At 48.1% G+C, this 21884-nt stretch overlaps 1 protein-coding gene across 7 annotated transcripts in view; it reads left to right on the plus strand.

Moving 5' to 3' along the window:
* The window catches only part of TNK2 (tyrosine kinase non receptor 2), a 105675-nt gene that overhangs the window by 49875 nt on the left and 33916 nt on the right, over positions 1 to 21884 (plus strand). For 6 of the 7 annotated variants that reach the window (XM_028731902.2, XM_028731903.2, XM_028731904.2 and 3 more), the window contains 8 exons: positions 5617 to 5794; positions 9143 to 9213; positions 12264 to 12476; positions 14868 to 15020; positions 16160 to 16437; positions 18688 to 18814; positions 19035 to 19181; positions 21046 to 21140. In XM_028731902.2, the coding sequence (XP_028587735.2) occupies positions 5617 to 5794; positions 9143 to 9213; positions 12264 to 12476; positions 14868 to 15020; positions 16160 to 16437; positions 18688 to 18814; positions 19035 to 19181; positions 21046 to 21140 (1262 nt within the window). Of the gene's footprint in view, positions 1 to 5616; positions 5795 to 7664; positions 7720 to 9142; positions 9214 to 12263; positions 12477 to 14867; positions 15021 to 16159; positions 16438 to 18687; positions 18815 to 19034; positions 19182 to 21045; positions 21141 to 21884 lie in introns of those variants that run through there. The other variant, XM_077929616.1, reaches the window with a different exon arrangement.

Here is a 21884-nt window from a genome sequence, read left to right on the forward strand (position 1 = left end):
CTGTCATTTGAGCTGGCGAAGAGCTTCATAAGAATTATTTATTTTATTTCTTCAGTTATTCGGCAATACGTATTTAGGAGAACTCTGGTGGCTCGGTTGGCAGAGCGTGAGACACTTCATCTCAGGGTTGTGGGTTCGAGATTCCTGCATTGTACGGGGTTGGGCTGGATGACCCTCAGGGTCCCTTTCAACTCTATGATTCTATGTCCTTTTTCATTGGCAAATTCCAAACATGTGCTGTGCGGCAGCGTGTATTGTGGTTCCTCAACAGCCAGGAGCTCTGCGCATGCTCAGAGATGTCATTCTTGTGCAGACGGTGCAAAAAGAAGCCTCAGAATTATTTATTGTGACAGCGTGCACTGTTTTAAATTCCGGGACGTTATGCAGACACCGTCACCACAAGTGTGCTTGCACACACGAGTGTGGCCATCTAGAACAATTTGAAAGGGGGTGGGAGTGGGGAGGAGACAGACTCTGTAATAAACGAAAATCTGCCCTTATTCCCTTATAGGGGACACAAGAGCCCTTATAAAGTCCTTTGTAGGTTCTCCATCAGTCGGAGAAAAGAACAGAGGCCAACCAGAGAATATTGAGAAGCAAAGCAGCTTGTAAGCCTGATCTTTATTGATCTGTTGCAACAGGGCGCTCCCCTCACCACACGCAGGAGGGAGGAGGAACCCAGAAAAATGGTGTGCAAGGCCTTATAAAGACTTTTGAAATTGCCACCCTGCAGATCTAGACCACCCCCAGAAACATCATACCTACATCACAGAAAAGGCATTCTACAGCAGAAATCTGAGTGCGTTGTTTATCTCCTGTCTGGCAGGTTACCTGTTAATGCTCACTTGATTGGATACCCTGGGGAGCCTGGCCAGTCTTTTGTAAGGATAAATACTTAGTTCCTGAGCCAGGTCACAGGCTCACTCTATTCATACACAGACATACCCTTAAGACAGGATTTGTGAAGGAAAAGACAATGGGGAGGCTTTTCCATTTTCCTTTGACTTTGCAGAGAAAACATTTGGTCACAGTTTGGGAGCCAAAATGGCTTCATGGCTGTTTTCCTGTGCTGCTTCAGACATGTGGTTTATATATTTATGTATGTGTTTGCTTGGTACATTGATGAACATTTATTATATATTTTTAATTTTTTTAATTTCAATATATACATATGGAACAGTTGTCGTTTTCCAAGCGGAGAAATTTTAAAACGCCTGCAAACACTGAAACTTTTAATGGTGCAGAGGAGAAGTCTGGGCAGGGCAACGGAGCCCACAGGATGTGGCGTCACCTCTGGGCGCCAGCAAGGCATGGCACCGCTGGGTGCAGAAACAGGCAGGAAGAGAGGGTCCCATTCGAGCCTCCTCTCCCTGCAACTCTTCGCTGTCACTTTCATTTGAGACGCCACCTGCTTTTGCTGGAATTGCAGCGTCCCTGGCAGCTTCCGACCAGTTTTCTTCACCTTGAACCCAGGTACAAGCCGTCTCTGCGTGCGTGCCAGGGTTTGTGCCAAAGAGCGTGCCCCGGGCTGCTTTAGAAAGCCCGGCTGTTGTGGGCACGGAATGGGGTATTCCTCGAACTCTACGTGCAAACACTCTTTTCTGGGGAGGTCTCAAGTTACTAGTCCTTCGTGTTTTTGTCTGTTTTCAAGAAACTAAACCCAGCAGGTTTTCTTATCGATTGATTTGTTCAGGGGTCGGTTTGGCAGGAGCAGCGGGCATCGTCAAACCCCATGGGAAGCTTGGAGGTCGGGGGGGGGGGGCACCGTGCAGAAATGGTCTACCTCACAAGGTTGCTGTGAGGATGTAAGGGGGAGAGGGAGAACTGTGTGTGCTGCCTTGAGTTTCTTGGAGGGAAAGGCAGGATATACCGTATTTTTCGCTCTATAAGACGCACCAGACCACAAGATGCACCTAGTTTTTGGAGGAGGAAAACAAGGAAAAAAATATTCTGAATCTCAGGAGCCAGAACAGCAAGAGGGATCCCTGCGCAGTGAAAGCAGCAATCCCTCTTGCTTTTCTGGCTTCTGGGATAGCTGCGCAGCCTGCATTCGCCCCATAAGACGCACACACATTTCCCCTTACTTTTTAGGAGGGAAAAAGTGAGTCTTATAAAGCAAAAAATACGGTAAATTTGACGAATAAAGGTCTTCAAAAACGAGGCCTGGCGAATGGTTGGGGGCAGATCCAGAGGAGAAGCGCTGCGAGTGAAAAGGCCTTGATCCGCATTGCCACTGCCTCTCCACAGAAGCAGAGAGAGGACCGTAGGGATCAATAGGATTTGTTCTTGGAGGAAGATCCCAGAGGCGCTGAATCATTTGGTGTCCCCTAAGAATTATTTCCCCCTTCTCCCCATTTTTTTATTTCCAAAAAAGTTACTGAGAATCATTTTTATATTTATTTATGTTGTTTATTCAAAGCATTTCTCCTCCTACTCTTCAGCCGGAAAGGCTCCAACAGTGGCTTATGTATTTGTACGAGTAGCAGCCTCTACCCTGAGGCTCGCGCTCTAAAAAGACACGGCATGAAAGGAAAGAGGGATGGGGAGGGAAGAGGAATACAAGCAAACTTGGCAGCTGATGGTTAATGTTAGCATGTGTATCTTTGTATGTGTGTGTTATGTAAGTGTATTTGTGAGCCAGTGTCTCTAGTGACTAAGAGATCGGGTTATAGATCTGGAATACAGTATCTTTATCGCCATGAACTTGCTAGGTTGCCTTAGGCTGCAATTTGGATTCAGTGGGACATTTGTGAATAGGTGTGTATATCTGCGGTAGCGGATGTGGTCCCTCCATCTCCCATCAACCGCAGATAGCAAGCCTGTTGACTGGAGATGGCACCACGTTGGCTAACCCAGGCCACCCTCCCTCCCGGTCCATCTTCAGTATTGGGATAAAAATACTGTTCTACGTTAAAAGGTTGTTGTAATGATTGCATCATGAGAATCTGTGAAGTGCTTTGAAGACTGGGACGTGCCGTGGAAGCTGAAAACTTGGACCTGTGGAGCTGATCCTTTGCAAAAAGTGCTCTCTAAGTGCTCTTGAGGGCCTTCTTAAATATAATAATAATAATAATAATAATAATAATAATAATAATAATACAGTGGTACCTCGGGTTAAGTACTTAAGTCGTTCCGGAGGTCCGTTCTCAACCTGAAACTGTTCTTAACCTGAAGCACCACTTTAGCTAATGGGGCCTCCCACTGCTGCTGTGCTGCCGGAGCACGATTTCTGTTCTCATCCTGAAGCAAAGCTCTTAACCCGAGGTACTATTTCTGGGTTAGCGGAGTCTGTAACCTGAAGCGTATGTAACCCGAGGTACCACTGTAATAATAATAACAAATTTTATTTATATCCCGCCCTCCCCAGCCAAAGCTGGGCTCAGAGCGGCTAACAACAATAAAAGTAACACAAATATAGCATTTCTGGATGAAATTGTACCACCCTGCTTCAAAAAAAGGGGGGGGGCAGGAATGCAAGATCTGGAAGTGTGATGGTGGGCTGGGGGTGTTTGGAGATCACAGCATCTTTAATTCTCTGAAGGGCTGTGTGATATGGAAGTCGGAGCAAGGTTTTCTCTGCTGCTCCAGAGGTTGGTACCTGAACCAACATATTCAGATTGCAAGAACAGAGATTCTGACTCAACATTCGGAAGGGCTTCTGACAGTGAGCCATTCAGTTGTGGAAAGGCCTACCGTGGAAGGTGGTCGACTCATTTACGGGAAGTTGGATGGCCACCTGCCAGGGATTTTTCAGCCGTGATTCCTGCATTGCAGGGGGTTGGACTAGATGTCCCTTGGGGGACCCTTCCATCTCTACAGCTCTGGCTCTTCTTCCTGTACGTCGCTGTCTTTGCTTCCTCCGTGGCTCCTTCCTCTCCTCCACCTCCACAATCCTACCTGAGCCTTGTCTTCCCTGCCTGCCCTTTTTGGCCACCATCGCTTCTCCAGACGGTCTGCGGAGAGAGACCCCCCCAAAACCACGGCTTACTCCCAAGCAGCCCCATTTCCCACCGAGCGCGGCTCGCGGGTCTCTTCTTCCTCCCACCTTGTGATGCGAAATCCAGACTCCTTTTGGCCGGGATTCCTTCCGGCCCCCGACTCCGCTGGCAGACTCCCGGGGACCGTGCCGCAAATGTGGAATCGTTCAGAGCGAGAACAGAAGGCCTTTCTGCGAGCCACACGTTCCTCTGGGAAGCTGGCCAGGAGACCTATTACTGTCCATTAAGCGGGGCTGGGGGGCTAATGGGGTTTCGGCTGCCCCCTGGGAAAGGCCAGGCCCAGGTCTCTGTCCGACCCGTTTGTGACAGCACTGGGAGATAGTCGGACGAGGAACCTTGACTGTAAGCAGGCTTGTTGCACGCCTCCCATAAGGGGCTTCTGGTCTTATCCTCCCCCCAGCTCTCCCCCATCCCTGGACAAAGCCACACTCTGTTTAAATGATTAAATTCCGCACACAAAAACAGGGGTGTTTAAACTTCCAGATCGCCTTCGGATCCCCGCGGTGGATGCACCAAGCAGCGAAGGAAGATGCCTCGAGTTGTGGCCACCGGACTCGGTTCCCAAACTTTCTGGGGCCACACACCCCCTTGCTTGGTCCCTTAAACACCCCCAGTGCCCCCTCCCTCACCTATGAAAAAACATTGCTCAGATTCGTGGCTTCGCACAGCCCACGAAGGAAGATCATAATGTTTAATAGGTTATTGTATTTTGGTCTTCTGTTGGAAGCCGCCCAGAGTGGCTGGGGAAACTCGGCCAGATGGGTGGGATATAAATAAATTATTATTATTATTATTACAGTGGTACCTTGGGTTAAGAACTTAATTCGTTCTGGAGGTCTGTTCTTAACCTGAAACTGTTTTTAACCTGAAGCACCACTTTAGCTAATGGGGCCTCCTGCTGCCGCCGTGCCGCCGGAGCACGATTTCTGTTCTCATCCTGAAGCAAAGTTCTTAACCCGAGGTACTATTTCTGGGTTAGCGGAGTCTGTAACCTGAAGCGTATGTAACCCGAGGTACCACTGTATTACACAACAGTTACAGTAGCAGCTGATGGCCCATTTATCCAAAATCCAGTTTAAACTATTTATAGTTTAATTAATTTGACGGTAGCGGTGAACTGGAGGCAGCTTTTCAAAGTCTTCGGGTCATTTACACCTCCGGAGCCACCTCCTTGCTGCTTAGGGCCCCCTACCCCAGATAATCCCCATTGTGTACTTCCATAAAAGTTTTCTCCTTTTGCGAGATCTGTTGACATCGCCGTAGCAGTTATTGAAAAGCCTGGCAGGCTGTAATTCCCGGATTTGAAGTGTTTAGCAACAGGTTGCTTTGCTTTTGAGGTCAAAACGGCGGATCTATGATTCTATGGTTTCTAAAAGGTTTGCGTATGTCCCTTATAGTTTTAACCTAAGTACTGAATATGACATCTCTCCTTTTTGGCCTTGATGGTAAAGACTGATGGTTCACACATACCCGCCTGCCCAAAATTCATAATTCTAGCTCTCCAAATTTCCTGGGCTTCTGCCTGCTCCCCAGTCGAGGAGAAGTTGGGGTGACTGTTTCCTAAAACCGGGACCCCACCCTCGCCTGCCTGACTTTGCTTCCTTCTGTTTCCCTGCAGAAGCTGAGCTGTGGCATGCAAGCAGATGAAGGAACGGACTGGCTGCTGGAACTGTTAACTGAGGTCCAGCTGCAGCAGTACTTCTTGCGCATCCGCGACGACCTCAACGTCACGCGCCTCTCGCACTTCGAATATGTCAAGAACGAGGATCTGGAGAAGATTGGCATGGGGAGGCCTGGTAAGCGAGTCCCCGCCACTTAACGCCGACTCAACTGGCAGCATCACGGGATGGGAAGCGAAAGGGAAGGAGGACGCCTTGGAGCAAATTCGGGTGTCCTTTTTATTGTGTGTTGATGACGATTTGTGCTCACGGATGCTTTAGCTGAGACTCCTGCATTGCAGGGGGTTGGGCTGTATGACCCCAGGGGTCCCTTCCAACTCTACAAATCTCTGAATCTGTGAAGGTCTCAGGGTAAAAAGGTAAAGGCACCCCTGCCCATACGGGCCAGTCTTGACAGACTCTAGGGTTGTGCGCCCATCTCACTTAAGAGGCCGGAGGCCAGCGCTGTCCGAAGACACTTCCTGGTCACGTGGCCAGCGTGACAAAGCTGCATCTGGCGAGCCAGCGCAGCACACGGAACGCTGTTTACCTTCCCGCTAGTAAGCGGTCCCTATTTATCTACTTGCACTTTGACGTGCTTTCAAACTGCTAGGTTGGCAGGTGCTGGGACCGAGCAACGGGAGCTCACCCCGTCGCGGGGATTCGAACCGCCGACCTTTTGATCGGCAAGTCCTAGGCGCTGAGGCTTTAACCCACAGCGCCACCCGCGTCCCATAGTTATATGCATAGTTATATCCCGTAGTTATATGCAATCCTGCTATTATTATTATTATTGTTATTATTATTATTATCATTTCCAAAACCAAAAAAAGAAAATTTACAAACATCAAATTCAACATCCATATTCATTTTCTAACATAAAGCTATTACATAATTAACTAAATTAAAATATACCTAATCACTCTAAACTTCTCTTTGCAATTCTGCTTTCAACGGTTTCGAGGCAAACACACTGGTTCTCGCCAATCGCTGCATGCCCCGTAACTTGCTACGGAAATCCCGTAACTTTTTGTACCACAAATGTCCGGCTTTATTTTCTGTCCCATTTTGGTTGCTCTCTAGTGCAGGAGGCCCCCTCCAGATGTTAGATGATCATCCACACACCAGATGTGTGGATGATTCGGTATAGGTAAGGTAAAGGTAAAAAGGTAAAGGACCCCTGGACGGTTAAGTCCAGTCAAAGGTGACTTTGAGGTGCAGCAATCATCTCACTTTTCAGGCCAAGGTTGCCGGTGTTTGTCCAAAGACAGCTTTCCGGGTCATGTGGCCAGTGGGACTAAACCGCTTCTGGCGCAACGGGGCACCGTGACAGAAACAAGAGCGTACGGAAACGCCATTTTACCTTCCCGCCGGAGCGATACCTATTTATCTACTTGCACTGGTGTGCTTTCGAACTACTGAGTTGGCAGGAGCTGGGACAGAGCAACAGGAGCTCGCCCCGTCGTGCAGATTCGAACCACCGTTCTTCTGATCGGCAAGCCCAAGAGGCTCAGTGGTTTAGAGCACAGCACTATAAACCAGCCACAAATTGTTATTATTATTTATTAAATTTGCCGGAAATCACAGGGCGGTTCACAGCATAAAAATACAAAACGGAAACACCGAATACATAATAAAACACAAGCCAAACAAACAAACAAACAAACAAACAAACAAACAAACAGAAAACAGCCTCCCACAGACACATTTGAAAGGTCATAGAATGTTAATGCCTGATATTAATAGGCAGGGAGTTCCAAGGTTATGGAAGTTTGGTTATAGAACTAGTGAAGTGGAGGCAGAGAATAGGCTGAGCCAGAGGCAATGACAGGTGGAGTTCCCGTTTTGCACCTATCCTGCTCCCTGCTGGGTTTCACAAGGGCAAAACATAGAAAGCAGGGTTGTGTCTAACCGCCCCGATACCATCATGAGCATAAATCATCTTCAAATCTCCGAAGGGCTGCCACACGGAAGAGGGAGCCAAGCGTGTTTTCCGCTGCTCCATAGGGATTCAAATTGCAGAATGGAGATTCCAACTAAACAGGAGGAAGAACTTTCTGACGGTAAGAACCGCTTGACAGTGGAACAGACTCTCTTGGGGGCTGGACTAGATGCCCCTCAGGGGTCCCTTCCAACTCTCCAATTTTGTGATTCTATTAAAGAAAAACATGTCTGGAAGGCCCTCTGCGTAGCACAGAACTCAGCCATGTGTAGGATTGCACCGTCCAAGCGCCACATAAATGTGAAGTGCATTATGAATTTTTATTTCCATGTATTTTTAAAACTAGGGACCGTGGGTGGCGCTGTGGGTTAAACCACAGAGCCTAGGACTTGTTGATCAGAAGGTCGGCGGTTCGAATCCCCACAATGGGGTGAGCTCCCGTTGCTCGGTCCCTGCTCCTGCCCACCTAGCAGTTTGAAAGCACGTCAAAGTGAACGTAGATAAATAGGTACCGCTCCGGCAGGAAGGTAAATGGTGTTTCCGTGCGCTGCTCTGGTTCGCCAGAAGCGGCTTAGTGCTGCTGGCCACATGACCCGGAAGCTGTACGCCGGCTCCCTTGGCCAATAAAGCGAGATGAGCGCCACATCCCCAGAGTCGGTCACGACTGGACCTAATGGTCAGGGGTCCCTTTACCTTATTTTTAAAACTAATGCATGGCACCTTATTGCCCCTTTTGGAGTCAAGGTTATGAAAAGAAAAGAAAATTGCCTTTATTTTGAAAGCGGCAGGCCTGAACGATGATCCCAGTCGCTTTTTATTTCTTCCCAACACTAAATAGCCACCTGCAGTTTGGAATGCCTAGCCGGGAATTTGCTGGGCAAACCTTTACGGAACGGAACATAGGTGACACACAGATGTGTGAAATGAAGACTTTCAGGTTTTGTGGGTTGGGTGTTATTTTTTAAAAAAAGAATTAAATGAAAAGCAGTTCTCTTGGGAGCCTGAGATTGAGTGGGAGAAGAGAGAAGGAAAGGAAGGGCTTAGCCCTGTCCCTGCCAGGCATTTTCTTGCTCAGAATGAACCCTCGCCCTTTCCCCACTAACTCCCCTCTAACAGGGTTCTGGATTTGTGTCTGTAAATCTGGAACCTCAGGGTTGCTTTGAGCAGAAAACTGACCGGCAGGCTAAGAACCTCTCCCCTGCCCCCAAGTCGATCCGCTACTCAAATGGAAAGTTTCCCCACGCTGACTTAGCTGGTATTCATTTATGAAAAACTCGCAGGGCCATGTTGCCAATGTTTGCTTGTACTGTGTGCTTTGTCCTGTAGTGTCTTGGAGCGAGGTGGATCAGAGGGTGTTTCAGCTACAATATTCGGTAAATCTTTACAGAATTACCTGCCACAATGAAACATCCAGTCTGGTGATGATTTCCTTGTGGGACACATGCATGCAATGGGGATTGGGGGTGGTGTGTGTGGATACTTCGGGAACTGACCAGTCCACCACCACCCCCAAACTGGCTGACCCTCGCTTTTTGCTTTCACAGGTCAGAGGCGCCTCTGGGAAGCCGTCAAGAGGAGGAAGGCTGTGTGCAAGCGGAAATCTTGGATGAGCAAAGTAAGGGCAGCTGTACTCAAGAGGGCTAGAAACTTGGTTTTTTAAAATCCCCGCTGGATGGTTGTTTCTTAAGGACTGACTAGAGGCACACTGCCAGTCTCCCATTACTGATTTTTTAAGAAAGAAAGCTGAAATGCAGCAGGAGGAGGTTGTAGCTGTAGCTGCATTTTAAGCTTGAAACTAGGAGACGGATCTGTTCCTTTTCCAGCATGGCCTGCATCATGTTTCAGCCTCCATGCTCTGATTATTTGCCTATTCATTCTTTTAAAATATGCACACGCAGCTGTGCACCATGGGGTCTCTAAGATGGCATATTTACAAAATGTGCAACAAAGCAGTGTGGAGTAGTGGTTAGAGCAGCAGGCTAGGGACCTGCGAGTCCAGGATTTGAATCCCTACTCGGCCATGGTGACTCTGGGCGCCTCTCAGCCTAACCTGCCTCACAATGAGGGGATCAAAATGAGCAGCGGGAGACAGCCCTTCCGATATTCAAAGATGGCTGCCGTATCACCTTTGGAATCTACGACCAGCGGGTTGGACTAGATGATGCTTGGGGGTCCCTTCCAGCTCTACAGTTCTGTGGTTCTAGGACTGTTAAACCTTGAGCTCCTCGGAGGAAAAAGGTGGGATATATATGCAATAAATAAATAACTAATGCAGGAACAAAATGAAAGCTAAACCGGACTTAAAGCCACAGTAATCAAAGAAAGAATTCTGCGTTAAGAGCAGATTAAAAAAACTGCGCTTGTTGACAGATGCACCATGCAGACCTCTGTCCTCGGAAGGTTAATTTCCCAAGGCACTTTGGCTAATCGATTGCAGTTTACCGGATTAGTTGCAAGCTCAAAATAATTAACCGCCTTCGTTTCTGCTGAGCCGTCAGATGGGAGCCAGGCGCTTTTTGTCCCTCTGGCGCCCCCTTCTGGCTGAGGCTTTCTCGGGAGCAAATTTTCATCGCCAGGCTGCATTGCTACTGGGGAACCGACTCTGCCACTCTGCTGTTATTAACGTCTGTTTGCATAGGGTGCTGCAGTTGGAAGGGGGGTCTCTGCCCCCCCCCCCGCATGCACACAGACCCAGGTACAAGCAGCAAGTGGAAGTGATAAATAGCTGCAATCGGCCGTGATGTCTCCGAGCTCAACGGCTGCAAATTGAATTCACAGTAATTATCAGGAGAGCATTGAATTAACCTTCATGGCTGGCTTGGAGCCAGGCTTTTAACTGCTTGCAGATCATCGCAGCGAGAAGCCCTCCTTTTGCTGGAGAGGGTGGGGATCTGAAAGGGCATCTCCTCTGGGATGACTTATGAAATCAGGATCAGGCCAGAGACCCATTGAGGTCCAGCCTTCTGCTGCTTATAGTAGCCAGATAACTGCTTCTAGGAAACTCCTGAGTGAGACATAGAGACAAATAACCCTGCCCAGGTCTCCCTTCAGGCCCTACAGTGAGTATTCAGAGGTACCACTGCAGCAAAATGTTGCAGCATGCAGCTCTTCTGTTAAGAGTTCCAGCCACTCCGTTGACTCAGTTTCCCAGTATCCTGTGCTCACAAAACATGCAACTCCTGGTGACTTAACAGCAGCTGAAGCAACCGAGGTTGTCTGTGATTAAGTGGCACATGAATGCTGGTAAATAAAGTAAAACAAATTTGTTGCGGCAGAGCCCTCTGGCTTCCCTTCTTTACAGCACCCCATGCGAGCCGGTTCCCTGATCGAATCCTGGGCACCGTGAAAATCCGTTTGGATGTTTCATGGGGAAATGGGGATCATGAGAGAACCGTCCCTCCCACCCGGACACTGAAGTCCAGCGCTGAGGGCCTTCTGGCGGTTCCCTCCCTGCGAGAAGCGAATTTACAGGGAACCAGGCAGAGGGCCTTCTCGGTGGTGGCGCCCGCCCTGTGGAACGCCCTCCCACCAGATGTCAAAGAGAAAAATAACTACCAAACTTTTAGAAGACATCTGAAGGCAGCCCTGTTTAGGGAAGCTTTTAATGTTTGATAGGTTATTGTATTTTAGTGTTTTGTTGGAAGCCGCCCAGAGTGGCTGGGTATAAATAATAAATTATTATTATTATTACCCGAAACCTCATGGCCAATAGGCCTTCTCTCTTGCTCAGAGACCCGTTGGGTCCCTCACTAGTCCCTGGGAAGTTGGAGTGTTTGGGAATATGCTGTGAAGCTCTGCCTATGAGATGGAGACGGGGAAAGGGCAGTCTTCTCAGGCGCTCAGCTGCCATCACCCTCATCCATCTCCCTGTGCGTGTCTACATCTTTCTTTCTTTCTTATTTATTTATATACAGCTCTTTGTTTAAAAACAAAACAAAATGTATCTCGAGGTGGTTAATAATCCTTATGTGTCTTTGTTTAATTTACTTCGGACGGTTGCATCTCGCCCTTCTTAAAAATGCATCCCAGGGCACCCCAATATAATGGCAATTTTTTAAAGAAATGCATTAGAGGAGAAGGAAAAATCTGATCCTAAACCTCCACTGCCTCATGGCTGTACTCATTCATGAGAAAGGCTTCGGGAGCAAACCCTAAGGGAAAGCCCATTGCTGCTGTGTAAATTTTACAATTGTTGTTTAGTTGTTTAGTCGTGTCCGACTCTTCGTGACCCCCTGGACCAGAGCACGCCAGGCCCTCCTGTCTTCCACTGCCTCCCGCAGTTTGGTCAAACTCATGCTGGTAGCTTCAAGAACACTGTCCCATCATCTCGTCCTCTGTCGTCCCCTTCTCCTTGTGCCCTCCATCTTTCCCAACATCAGGGTCTTTTCCAGGGAGTCTTCTCTTCTCATGAGGTGGCCAAAGTCTTGGAGCCTCAGCTTCAGGATCTGTCCTTCCAGTGAGCACTCAGGGCTGATTTCCTTCAGAATGGATAGGTTTGATCTTCTTGCAGTCCATGGGACTCTCAAGAGTCTCCTCCAGCACCAGAATTCAAAAGCATCAATTCTTCAGCATTCAGCCTTCTTTATGGTCCAGCTCTCACTTCCATACATCACTACTGGGAAATTTTACAATACAGATAAATAATTCCTCTCTCCTTCCGCGCAGGTCTTCAGCGGGAAGCGGCCTGACTCGGACTTCCCGCCCCTGGCGCAGTGCGGCCTGGGCAAGCAGTCCACCCCGCCCCCCCTGGAAGAGGGTCAGCAGCAGGCCTTGACATGCCTGATCAGCGAAAAGGACCTGATGCTCTTTGAGAAGCTGGGCGACGGCTCCTTCGGGGTGGTGCGGCGAGGGGAGTGGTGCACGCCCACCGGCAAGTTGGTAAGGGGGCCACCTTCGCCCAGGCTTTCCTCCCTCTGGCTTCCTGCTGCGTTGGCAGTAATGGAGGCGATGGGGCAGTTTAGCCAGTTCAGTGGTACCTCGGGTTACATACGCTTCAGGTTACAGACGCTTCAGGTTACAGACTCCGCTAACCCAGAAATAGTACCTTGAGTTAAGAACTTTGCTTCAGGATGAGAACAGAAATCATGCGGGGGCAGCGGGAGGCCCCATTAGCTAAAGTGGTGCTTCTGGTTATGAACAGTTTCAGGTTAAGAACGGATCTCCAGAATGAATTAAGTACTTTACCTTTACCATACAGTGGTACCTCGGGTTAAGGTACCCCTGACCATTAGGTCCAGTCGTGACCAACTCTGGGGTTGCGGCACTCATCTCGATTTATTGGCTGAGGGATCCGCTGTACAGCTTCCGGATCATGTGGCCAGCATGACTAAGCCACTTCTGGCGAACCAGAACAGCACACTGAAACACCGTTTCCCTTCCCGCCCGAGTGGTACCTATTTATCTACTTACACTTTGATATGCTTTCGAACTGCTAGGTGGGCAGGAGCTGGGACCGAGCAACGGGAGCTCACCCCGTCACGGGGATTAGAACTACCGACCTTCTGATCGGGAAGCCCTAGGCTCTGTGCTTTAACCCACAGCGCCACCCATGTCCAGCCAGTATGGTGCTGTTGGCTAAATAGGTAAAGGACCCCTGGACGGTTAAGTCAGGTCAAAGGCGACTGTGAAGTTGCGGCACTCATCTCGTTTTTCAGGCCAAGGGGGCCGGCATTTGTCCACACACAGCTTTCCGGGTCATGTGGCCAGCAGGACTAAACTACTTCTTGGGCTTGCTCAGGGACGCGGACTTATAAAAAATATTGGGGGGGCCCGGGAAAGCTCATGAATAATAAATAAGCTCATGAATATGCAAATAAAGTGGCGCCGCCTCCTCGTGAGCGAATAGGGGAGAGCGTGCTGCGCCTATTAATCAGCTCCAAAGGAAATTGGGTGGAGCTTTTGCTCGGGAGGGAGGGCAGGAGGCATGCAGCCCGCCCCTCCCTGTGCATTTTGGGCTGGGGGAGGGGCGGCGATGGCGCTCTGCTGGAGGGGCGCCGGAGATTATTGGGGGGGCTGAGCCCCCCCAAACGAATTTTTGAGGGGGCTCGGGCCCCCTCAAGCCCCATGGAGTCGGCGCCTATGGGCTTGCTGATCAGAAGGTTGGCGGTTCGAATCCCTGTGATGGGGTGAGCTCCCGTTGCTCGGTCCCTGCTCCTGCCAACCTAGCAGTTCGAAAGCACATCAAAGTGCAAGTAGATAAATAGGGAATGTAAACGGCATTTCCATGCGCTCTGGTTTCCGTCACAGTGTCCCGTTGCGCCAGAAGCGGTTTAGTCCTGCTGGCCACATAACCCGGAAAGCTGTCTCTGGACATTCACCGGCTCCCTCGGCCTGAAAGCGAGATAATTAATTGATAAATAAATAAATAAATAAATTTTTATTTATACCCTGCCCTTCTCGGTTCAGAAAACCAGGCTCAGGGCGGCTAACAACAAATCTAAAACACTTAATTCTAAAAGCAGCATAAAATACATTATAAAAACGTGAATAACAATAAAATTCAAAGTTCAGAAATCAATTTGGGGAAAATCCATCTAATAAGCATTAGATAATCCCCAGGGCTAGCTGGCTGAATTGGTCCTACTTGGGCCAGCGAGGAGACCAGGGGAGAATTAGCTGTGGGATCCCAGAGTGGGTAATCTTCATAAAAGGGGAGGGGGAGGGAAGGAAGGGGAATAAAAGATCAGGCTAAGTTCAGATTGAAAGCCAGGCGAAATAGCTCTGTCTTACAGGCCTGACGGAAGGAGGTTAAATCCTGCAGGGCCCTGGTCTCATGGGACAGAGCATTCCACCAGGTCGGAGCCATCACTGAGAAGGCCCTGGCCCTGGTGGAGGATAGTCTGACTTCCTTAGGGCCCGGGACCTCTAAACTATGATTATTCATGGGCCTTAAGATCTTCCGCGGGACAGACCAGGAGAGGCGGTCCTGCAACCCTATAGTCGCCTTTGACTGGACTGAACCATCCAGGGGTCCTTTACCTTTTTTACCATTGGGTAAATATTGGGGTTTGATGCACCTGTGGGTTTATCCCGGACCGGCCAATAGAATCCAGGCACCAGCTACACAAACAGAACATTTATGTAGATTTTGCAAGGTTTGAACGGCACAACTTCAGCCTCCCTCGGTGGCTTCCAGCAAATTAACAATTGGTTCTTCTTCCAATGTCATCCGCAACAACCGTGTTGGCCGCCCTCTGGGTTAAAGATTGCGCAGCAACCACTATGCCCAGAGCTTAACCTGGCGCCGCCCTCTCTTGCTTCTTCCGCCAGCTGAACGTGGCTGTCAAATGCCTCAAGACGGACGTGCTGAGCCAACCGGAAGCCCTGGACGACTTCATCCGCGAGGTCAACGCCATGTACTCCTTGGACCACCTGAGCCTCATCCGCCTCTACGGCGTGGTCCTCTCCAACCCCATGAAGATGGTGAGGAGCAGGCTCCCTTCTGGAGAGGCTGAGGGCAGGCGCCGCTTCGGGGCTCCAGCCACAGAGGGGAAAGCGGTGTTTGGGTGTTTGGCTGGTGGTGGATGATGATGATGATGATAATAATAATAATAATAATAATAATAATAATAATAATAATAATAATAATTTATCATTTATACCCTACCCATCTTTGCTGGGTTTCCCCAGCCACTCTGGGTGGCTTCCAACAGAATATTAAAAACACTATAAAACATCAGACATTAAAAACTTCCCTAAATGTCTTCTAAAAGTCAGATAGTTGTTTATTTCTGAAATACACTCGGAGTTGAGAGTGGATTTCATGCTCTTTATTCAACTCATAGTGGTGTGGAGGAATGGAAATTCCCCCAGAATGTCTGCTTTATATACATTATTTACACAATGTGCCCCATGTGATTGGCTGATTCCGGGATTCCTCTGTAGGCCAATCAGGTTGCGGATTCACTTCCACCTGGAGCTGGATTGCGCGGCTCCTGTGGACCAATCAGACTGCTGCATTCCAGATCCTATTGTTCTAGGACCAATCAGACTGCTGCATTCTGAATCCTATTGTTCTAGGACCAATCAGACTGCTGCATTCTGAATCCTATTGTTCTAGGACCAATCAGACTGCTGCATTCTGAATCCTATTGTTCTAGGACCAATCCGACTGCTGCATTCTGAATCCTATTGTTCTAGGACCAATCCGACTGCTGCATTCTGGATCCTACTCAACTCAGTACATAACACATAGAAACGTTTGAGGTTGTTTTTTGGTGTTGGAATATTTTGTTGGAAGCCGCCCAGACTGGCAACCCAGTCAGATGGGTGGCAAATTAATTAATTAATTATTAGTCGGAAGGGACCCGGGGGATCATCTAGTCCAACCCATTTCAGTGCAGGGGGGGACTGAACACATGGCCATTAACAGCACCACCCTCTAACTCACTCAGCGTAATTCCTGCGGGGTTGGACTTGATGAGCCTTGGAGGTCCCGTCCCAACTCTGCCGTTCTATGAATCAGTTCCGGTCTCTGTAACCGGGCAGCGGCCCTATCGCCAGCCCCGAGTCGAGGGTCCCGGCCTCCGCCGTGTGTGACGTCTTTCTGCCCCGCCTCCAAGGTCACAGAGCTGGCCCCTCTGGGCTCCCTGCTGGACCGGCTGCGCAAGAACCAGGGGCACTTCCTCATCGCCACCCTCTGCCAGTATGCCATCCAGATCGCCCGCGGCATGGCCTACCTGGAGTCCAAACGCTTCATCCACCGGGACCTGGCTGCCCGCAACATCCTGCTGGCCACCAACGACCTGGTCAAGATCGGAGACTTTGGGCTCATGAGGGCTTTGCCCAAGAACGACGACCACTACGTCATGCAGGAACATCGAAAGGTGCCTTTTGCCTGGTGAGTCGCCTGCGCCCCGTCAAAGCTTTGACCTTTAAAACCCTTTGTAGCTTAGGGCCCTCGTATTTATGGGACCACCTCTTCTGGTCTGCCCTGCAGAGGACCTTAAGGTCCATGAATAATCATAGTTTATAGGTCCCGGGCCCTAAGGAAGTTAGATTATCCTCCGCCAAGGCCTTCTCAGTGGTGGCTCTGACCTGGTGGAATGCTCTGTCCCATGAGACCAGGGCCCTGCAGGATTTAACCTCCTTCCGCAGGGCCTGTAAGACAGAGCTATTCCGCCTGGCTTTCAATCTGAACTTAGCCTGATCTTTTATTCCCCTTCCTTCCCTCCCCCTCCCCTTTTATGAAGATTACCCACTCTGGGATCCCACAGCTAATTCTCCCCTGGCTTCCTCGCTGGCCCAAATAGGACCAATTCAGCCAGCTAGCCCTGGTGATCCTCTAATGTTTACTGGATAGATTTTCCCCCTAAATTGATTTTTGATTTTATTATTATTCACGTTTTATACAGTATTTTATGCTGTTTTTGTAGCATCAATTAAGTGTTTTAAATTTGTTGTTAGCCATCCTGAGCCCGGTTTTCTGAACCAGGAAGGGCGGGGTATAAATAATTTTTTTAAAACTTTTTTTTAAAAGGCTGGCTTAGCAGAAACCCAAGCTAAAAATGGCAGGGTGCAGTTGAGCAGTGCAACACACACACACACACACACACACACACACACACACACACATCACACCACACCACACCACAAAACCCAGAAAGGAATCCATAATGAATTGAAAAAATGTTTAAAAGTACTTTCCAAAACAAACAAACAAACAAACAAAAAACAGAGTCCTTTTTTGTTGGAAATAAGTCAGACGGAAATTCCCAGGTGTCAGAAAAAGTTATTTATGTATGCCGCTACTACGGCCCGTGTTTTGTTAGCCCCAAATTGGAAAACGAGCGAGGTCCCAACTAAAGAAAAATGGCAGCTTAAACGGATGGAATATGCGAAGCTTGTGGACTTGTGGACATATAGAATAAGAGAACAAGAAGAACATACGTTTAGAGAAGATTGGAAAATCTTTATTGATTGTATGGGTGAAAATTGTGTACACTTGGCAGCATTAAGAAATATTCAACAGTGTAAATAAGTTTTGATGGATGTAATAATGGAATACTGAATGGTATAGTTAATGTGAAATATGCAGGGATTTATGAAATGCAAAATGAACCATGGAAAGAGAAGAAGGGTAGTCATTGACGTTTTAAGGTTGTTTAAATGAATATTCTAAATTGTAAAACAGAAAATTTAATAAAATTATATACAGAAAGGAAAACGAAGCCAGGCTGAATTAGCAGCAAAAATATTTCCTTGAAAATGTTTTTTTGGGGGGGGGGCTGGCCCCCAGCTCCCCCAGATGGTGCCCCAGAATCAAATAACTGTCTAATGGGGATCCTGAGGAGGGTGACCCAAAGAGTGTCTTTGCATCTCATGTTCCAGTTTACCTGTGAGATGGCCGTACTATATGGGCCACTGGTCTGATGTTGTTCTTGCCTTCTTAGGAGTGTCCCTAGCTGAACACAACCCACCTCATTCTCTCCCTTTTTGTATATAATTTTTATTCAATTTTCTGTTTTACCATTCAAAATACTCATTTAAACATCCTTAAAATATCAACGACTTCCCTTCTTCTCTTTCCATAGTTCATTTTGCATATCACAGACCCCTGCATATTTTACAAAAACTAAACCAGTCAGTATTCCATTATTGCATCCATCAAAACTTATTTACACTGTTGACTATTTCTTAATGCTGCCAACATTTTGAAGTGTACACAATTATTTCCCATATATTCAGCAAACATTTTCAAATCTTCTTTAAACCTATGTTCTTCTTGTTCACTTTTTCTGTATGTTAAGTCTGCAAGCTGCGCATGTTCTGTCAGCTTAAGTTGCTATTCTTCTTTAGCTGAGACCTCATTTTCCATCTTGGGGCTAACCAACCCGTCTCATTATCCACCCAGCATGGTTTTGAATTGCAGTTATACCTGCCCCCCTTCAAATAATAATAATAATAATAATAATAATAATAATAATAATAATAATAATAATAATAATTTATTTATATCCCGTCCTCCCCAGCCGAAGCCGGGCTCAGAGTGGCTAACAACAATAAAATAAATACAACATTCTGAAATAATTTCATTATAAAATTGCACTGATGCATCTCTCTCTTTCCCCCTGCTCACCTGCAAATCCAGGTGCGCCCCTGAGAGCCTGAAGACCCGCACCTTCTCTCACGCCAGCGACACCTGGATGTTCGGCGTGACGTTGTGGGAGATGTTCACCTACGGACAGGAGCCTTGGATTGGCCTCAACGGCAGTCAGGTACGATTGCAGAGGCCTGGTCTGCACAGTGCCTCACCTTACCTCATGAGAAGAGAGCTGAAATCCTCACAAACGAGAGGGTGCTGTTGTTTTTAAATGATGTGCGCTGGACCTCCTGCGTCGCTCTCTGCGTTGCCACCAAGCTCCTAGTCCTCATCAAGGAGGCTTGCCGGTGGGCCGGTTCCGGCTTGCTCTCCTGAGCCCTGTTTCCTTTGCCTAGATTTTGCACAAGATCGACAAGGAGGGAGAGCGGCTGCCGCGGCCAGAAGACTGTCCCCAGGACATCTACAACGTCATGCTGCAATGCTGGGCACACAAGCCAGAAGACCGACCCACATTTGTGGCCCTGCGTGACTTCCTCCTGGAGGTATTTGCCAGAGGTGTTTTGAGGGTTTTTTTTGGGGGGGGGAGGAATACAAAATAATAACAGCTGGGAAAATCAGTGTTAACCTGTGCGCCCAAACTAAATCATGTGTGGAGGAATAATAATAATAATAATAATAATAATAATAATAATAATAATAATAATAATTTGTTTATACAGTGGTACCTCAGGTTAAGTACTTAATTCATTCCGGAGGTCCGTACTTAACCTGAAGCTGTTCTTAACCTGAAGCACCACTTTAGCTAATGGGGCCTCCTGCTGCTGCCGCGCCGCCGGAGCCCGATTTCTGTTCTCAACCTGAAGCAAAGTTCTTAACCTGAAGCACTATTTCTGGGTTAGCAGAGTCTGTAACCTGAGGTACCACTGTACCCCGCCCTTCCCGGTTCAGAAAACCGGGCTCAGGGCGGCTAACAACAGATTTGAAACACTTAATTGATACAACAAAAAACAGCATGAAATACAGTATAAAACGTGAATAACAATAAATTCAGAATTCAAAAATCAATTTAGGGGGGAAATCCATGGGGAATGGGGAACCTTGGATGTAAGCGAGCAAACTTGTTTTCTGCTGGTGCAGGGGCTAGCCCCCAAACCGATGGCTTCAAGTTACAAGGAAGGAGATTCCGATTAAATATCAGGAAGATCTTTCTGGCATTAAGCGCTGTTTGATAGCAGAATGGACCCCCTCAGAAAGAAGGCGGTGGCTTCTCCTTCCTTGGAGGTTTCTAAGCAGAGGTTGGGTGGCCTACTGGCAAGGAGTTCCTGCATTGCAGGGGTTGGGCTAGATGACCACTGGGGTCCCTCCCAACTCTACAGTTCTATGATTCTATGACTCAAAAAACCCTTGGAGGCATCTCTTATTTGGGTGTCCTCTGTGCTGCCACCTAGTGAGAGAGAGAGAGGCAACAGCCACAGGTTCTATTTTATTTTACAGTGGTATCTTGGTTCTCAAACTTAATCCATTCCGGAAGTCCGTTCTAAAACCGAGGTGCCCTTTCCCATAGAAAGTAATGCAAAACAGGCTAATCTGTTCCAGACTTTTAAAAACAACCTCTAAAACATCAATTTAACATGAATTTTACTATCTAACTAGACCATTGATCCATAAAATGAAAGCAATAGTCAATGTACTGTGCTATAAAACAAATAAGACAGTATTGTAGATGATAAAAATAAAAAAATTCTTTTCTTTCTTACCTGCACTGATGATAGTTATTGTTTGGAGGGAGGGCTTTTATCCATTTCCGCAGTCAATCAATCACACACAGTCAATCAATCAATCAATCCACACAGCCACAAAAACAAATTAACCGAAAAAGCCTCAAAAACAAAAACACAAAATAAATTGCAAAAACAAAAGCGCCAAACCTAATCCATTCTGGAGGTCCATTTGACTTGCAAAATGTTCGAAAACCAAGGTGCAGCTTCTGGTTAGTGCAGGTGCCCCGGAAACAATAGCCAACAGCCACATTGGATGTTCAGCGTCCAAAAAAATGTTCACAAACCAGAACACATACTTCTGGGTTTTCGGTGTTTGGGAACCAAGGTACCACTGTATTGCATTTCGTATTTTCGCATCTTTATCTCACCTCTCCCCAAAGATAGCATGTGTGGTTCTCAGCCTAGTTTTTATCCTCACAACTGCCTTGCGAGGTCGGTTAGGGCTGAGAGACTGTGACTGTTGCAGTGAGCTCATCGGCAGCTAAGTGGAGATTCGAACTCTGGTCCCTCAGGTCCTCGCCTTTGGCTGGGGGCCAGGGCAGTTTCCCTCCCAGCAGATCTGCAAGCTTTTGGCTGGGTGGTCTCTTTGCGGAGCCTTCACGTCTCCCCTGCTTTCCTCCCCCAGGCGCAGCCCACGGATATGCGGGCGCTGCAAGATTTCGACGAGCCGGACAAGCTCCACATCGAGATGAACGACATCATCACGGTCATCGAGGGCAGGTAGCGTGGGGCGAGGGGAAGACTGGGCAAACTTCGAGAGGGACCCAGGTGGGCAAATTCTGACCTCGCCTAAGAAACCTTATGCACCGAGAGCAGTGCGTCCCTATGCGCTTCTACCGAGAAACGCAACTTATTCTGCAAGACGGTCACCCAAATCACCTGCTTTGCAAAGGCTGTTTCCGGAGGTTGTTGCGGGATAGCTCAGTCGGTCTCGTGCGAGACTCTTGATCTCAGGGTCGCAGATTTGAGTCTCATGTTGGGCAGAAAGTGTCCCGCATCGCAGGGGGGTTGGACTAGATGATTTTTGGGGGTCCCTTCCAACTCTATAAGATTCTGGGATTCCACCTGCCAAAGAGTCCCTGGGAAGATAGAGTCTGACCAGAGCATTGGCTCGCTGTTTTGTCTTGGCCAAGTTGCTTTGCCACGGTCGTCCCCGCCCGATTTTCAGAATAGGAGGCTTTGAGGGCAAGCGCAAACAGAGATTGTCAAACAGCAGCAAAATCTCTGATTGAAATCGCCCTGGATCATCATAAAATGTGAAGGATGGGCTCAGGAATGTCATGGGGGGCTGTGCTTTGGGAAGGAGGGGGAATGTAGCGGGCATAGCATCCAGTTACATTTGGTTTCTGCTTAACTTAGCTGGGAGGGTCTTTCTGCTCCCCCTTGGAGTCAGGGGCTGGGATCCTGGCCGACCCAGATGCTTAGAAACTGGGTGCAAGTTTAAATAGGTTTTTAGTCTAGTGT

This window comes from Podarcis muralis, chromosome 6 (assembly GCF_964188315.1).
Source record: "Podarcis muralis chromosome 6, rPodMur119.hap1.1, whole genome shotgun sequence".
NCBI classification, from domain to species: Eukaryota; Metazoa; Chordata; class Lepidosauria; order Squamata; family Lacertidae; genus Podarcis; species Podarcis muralis.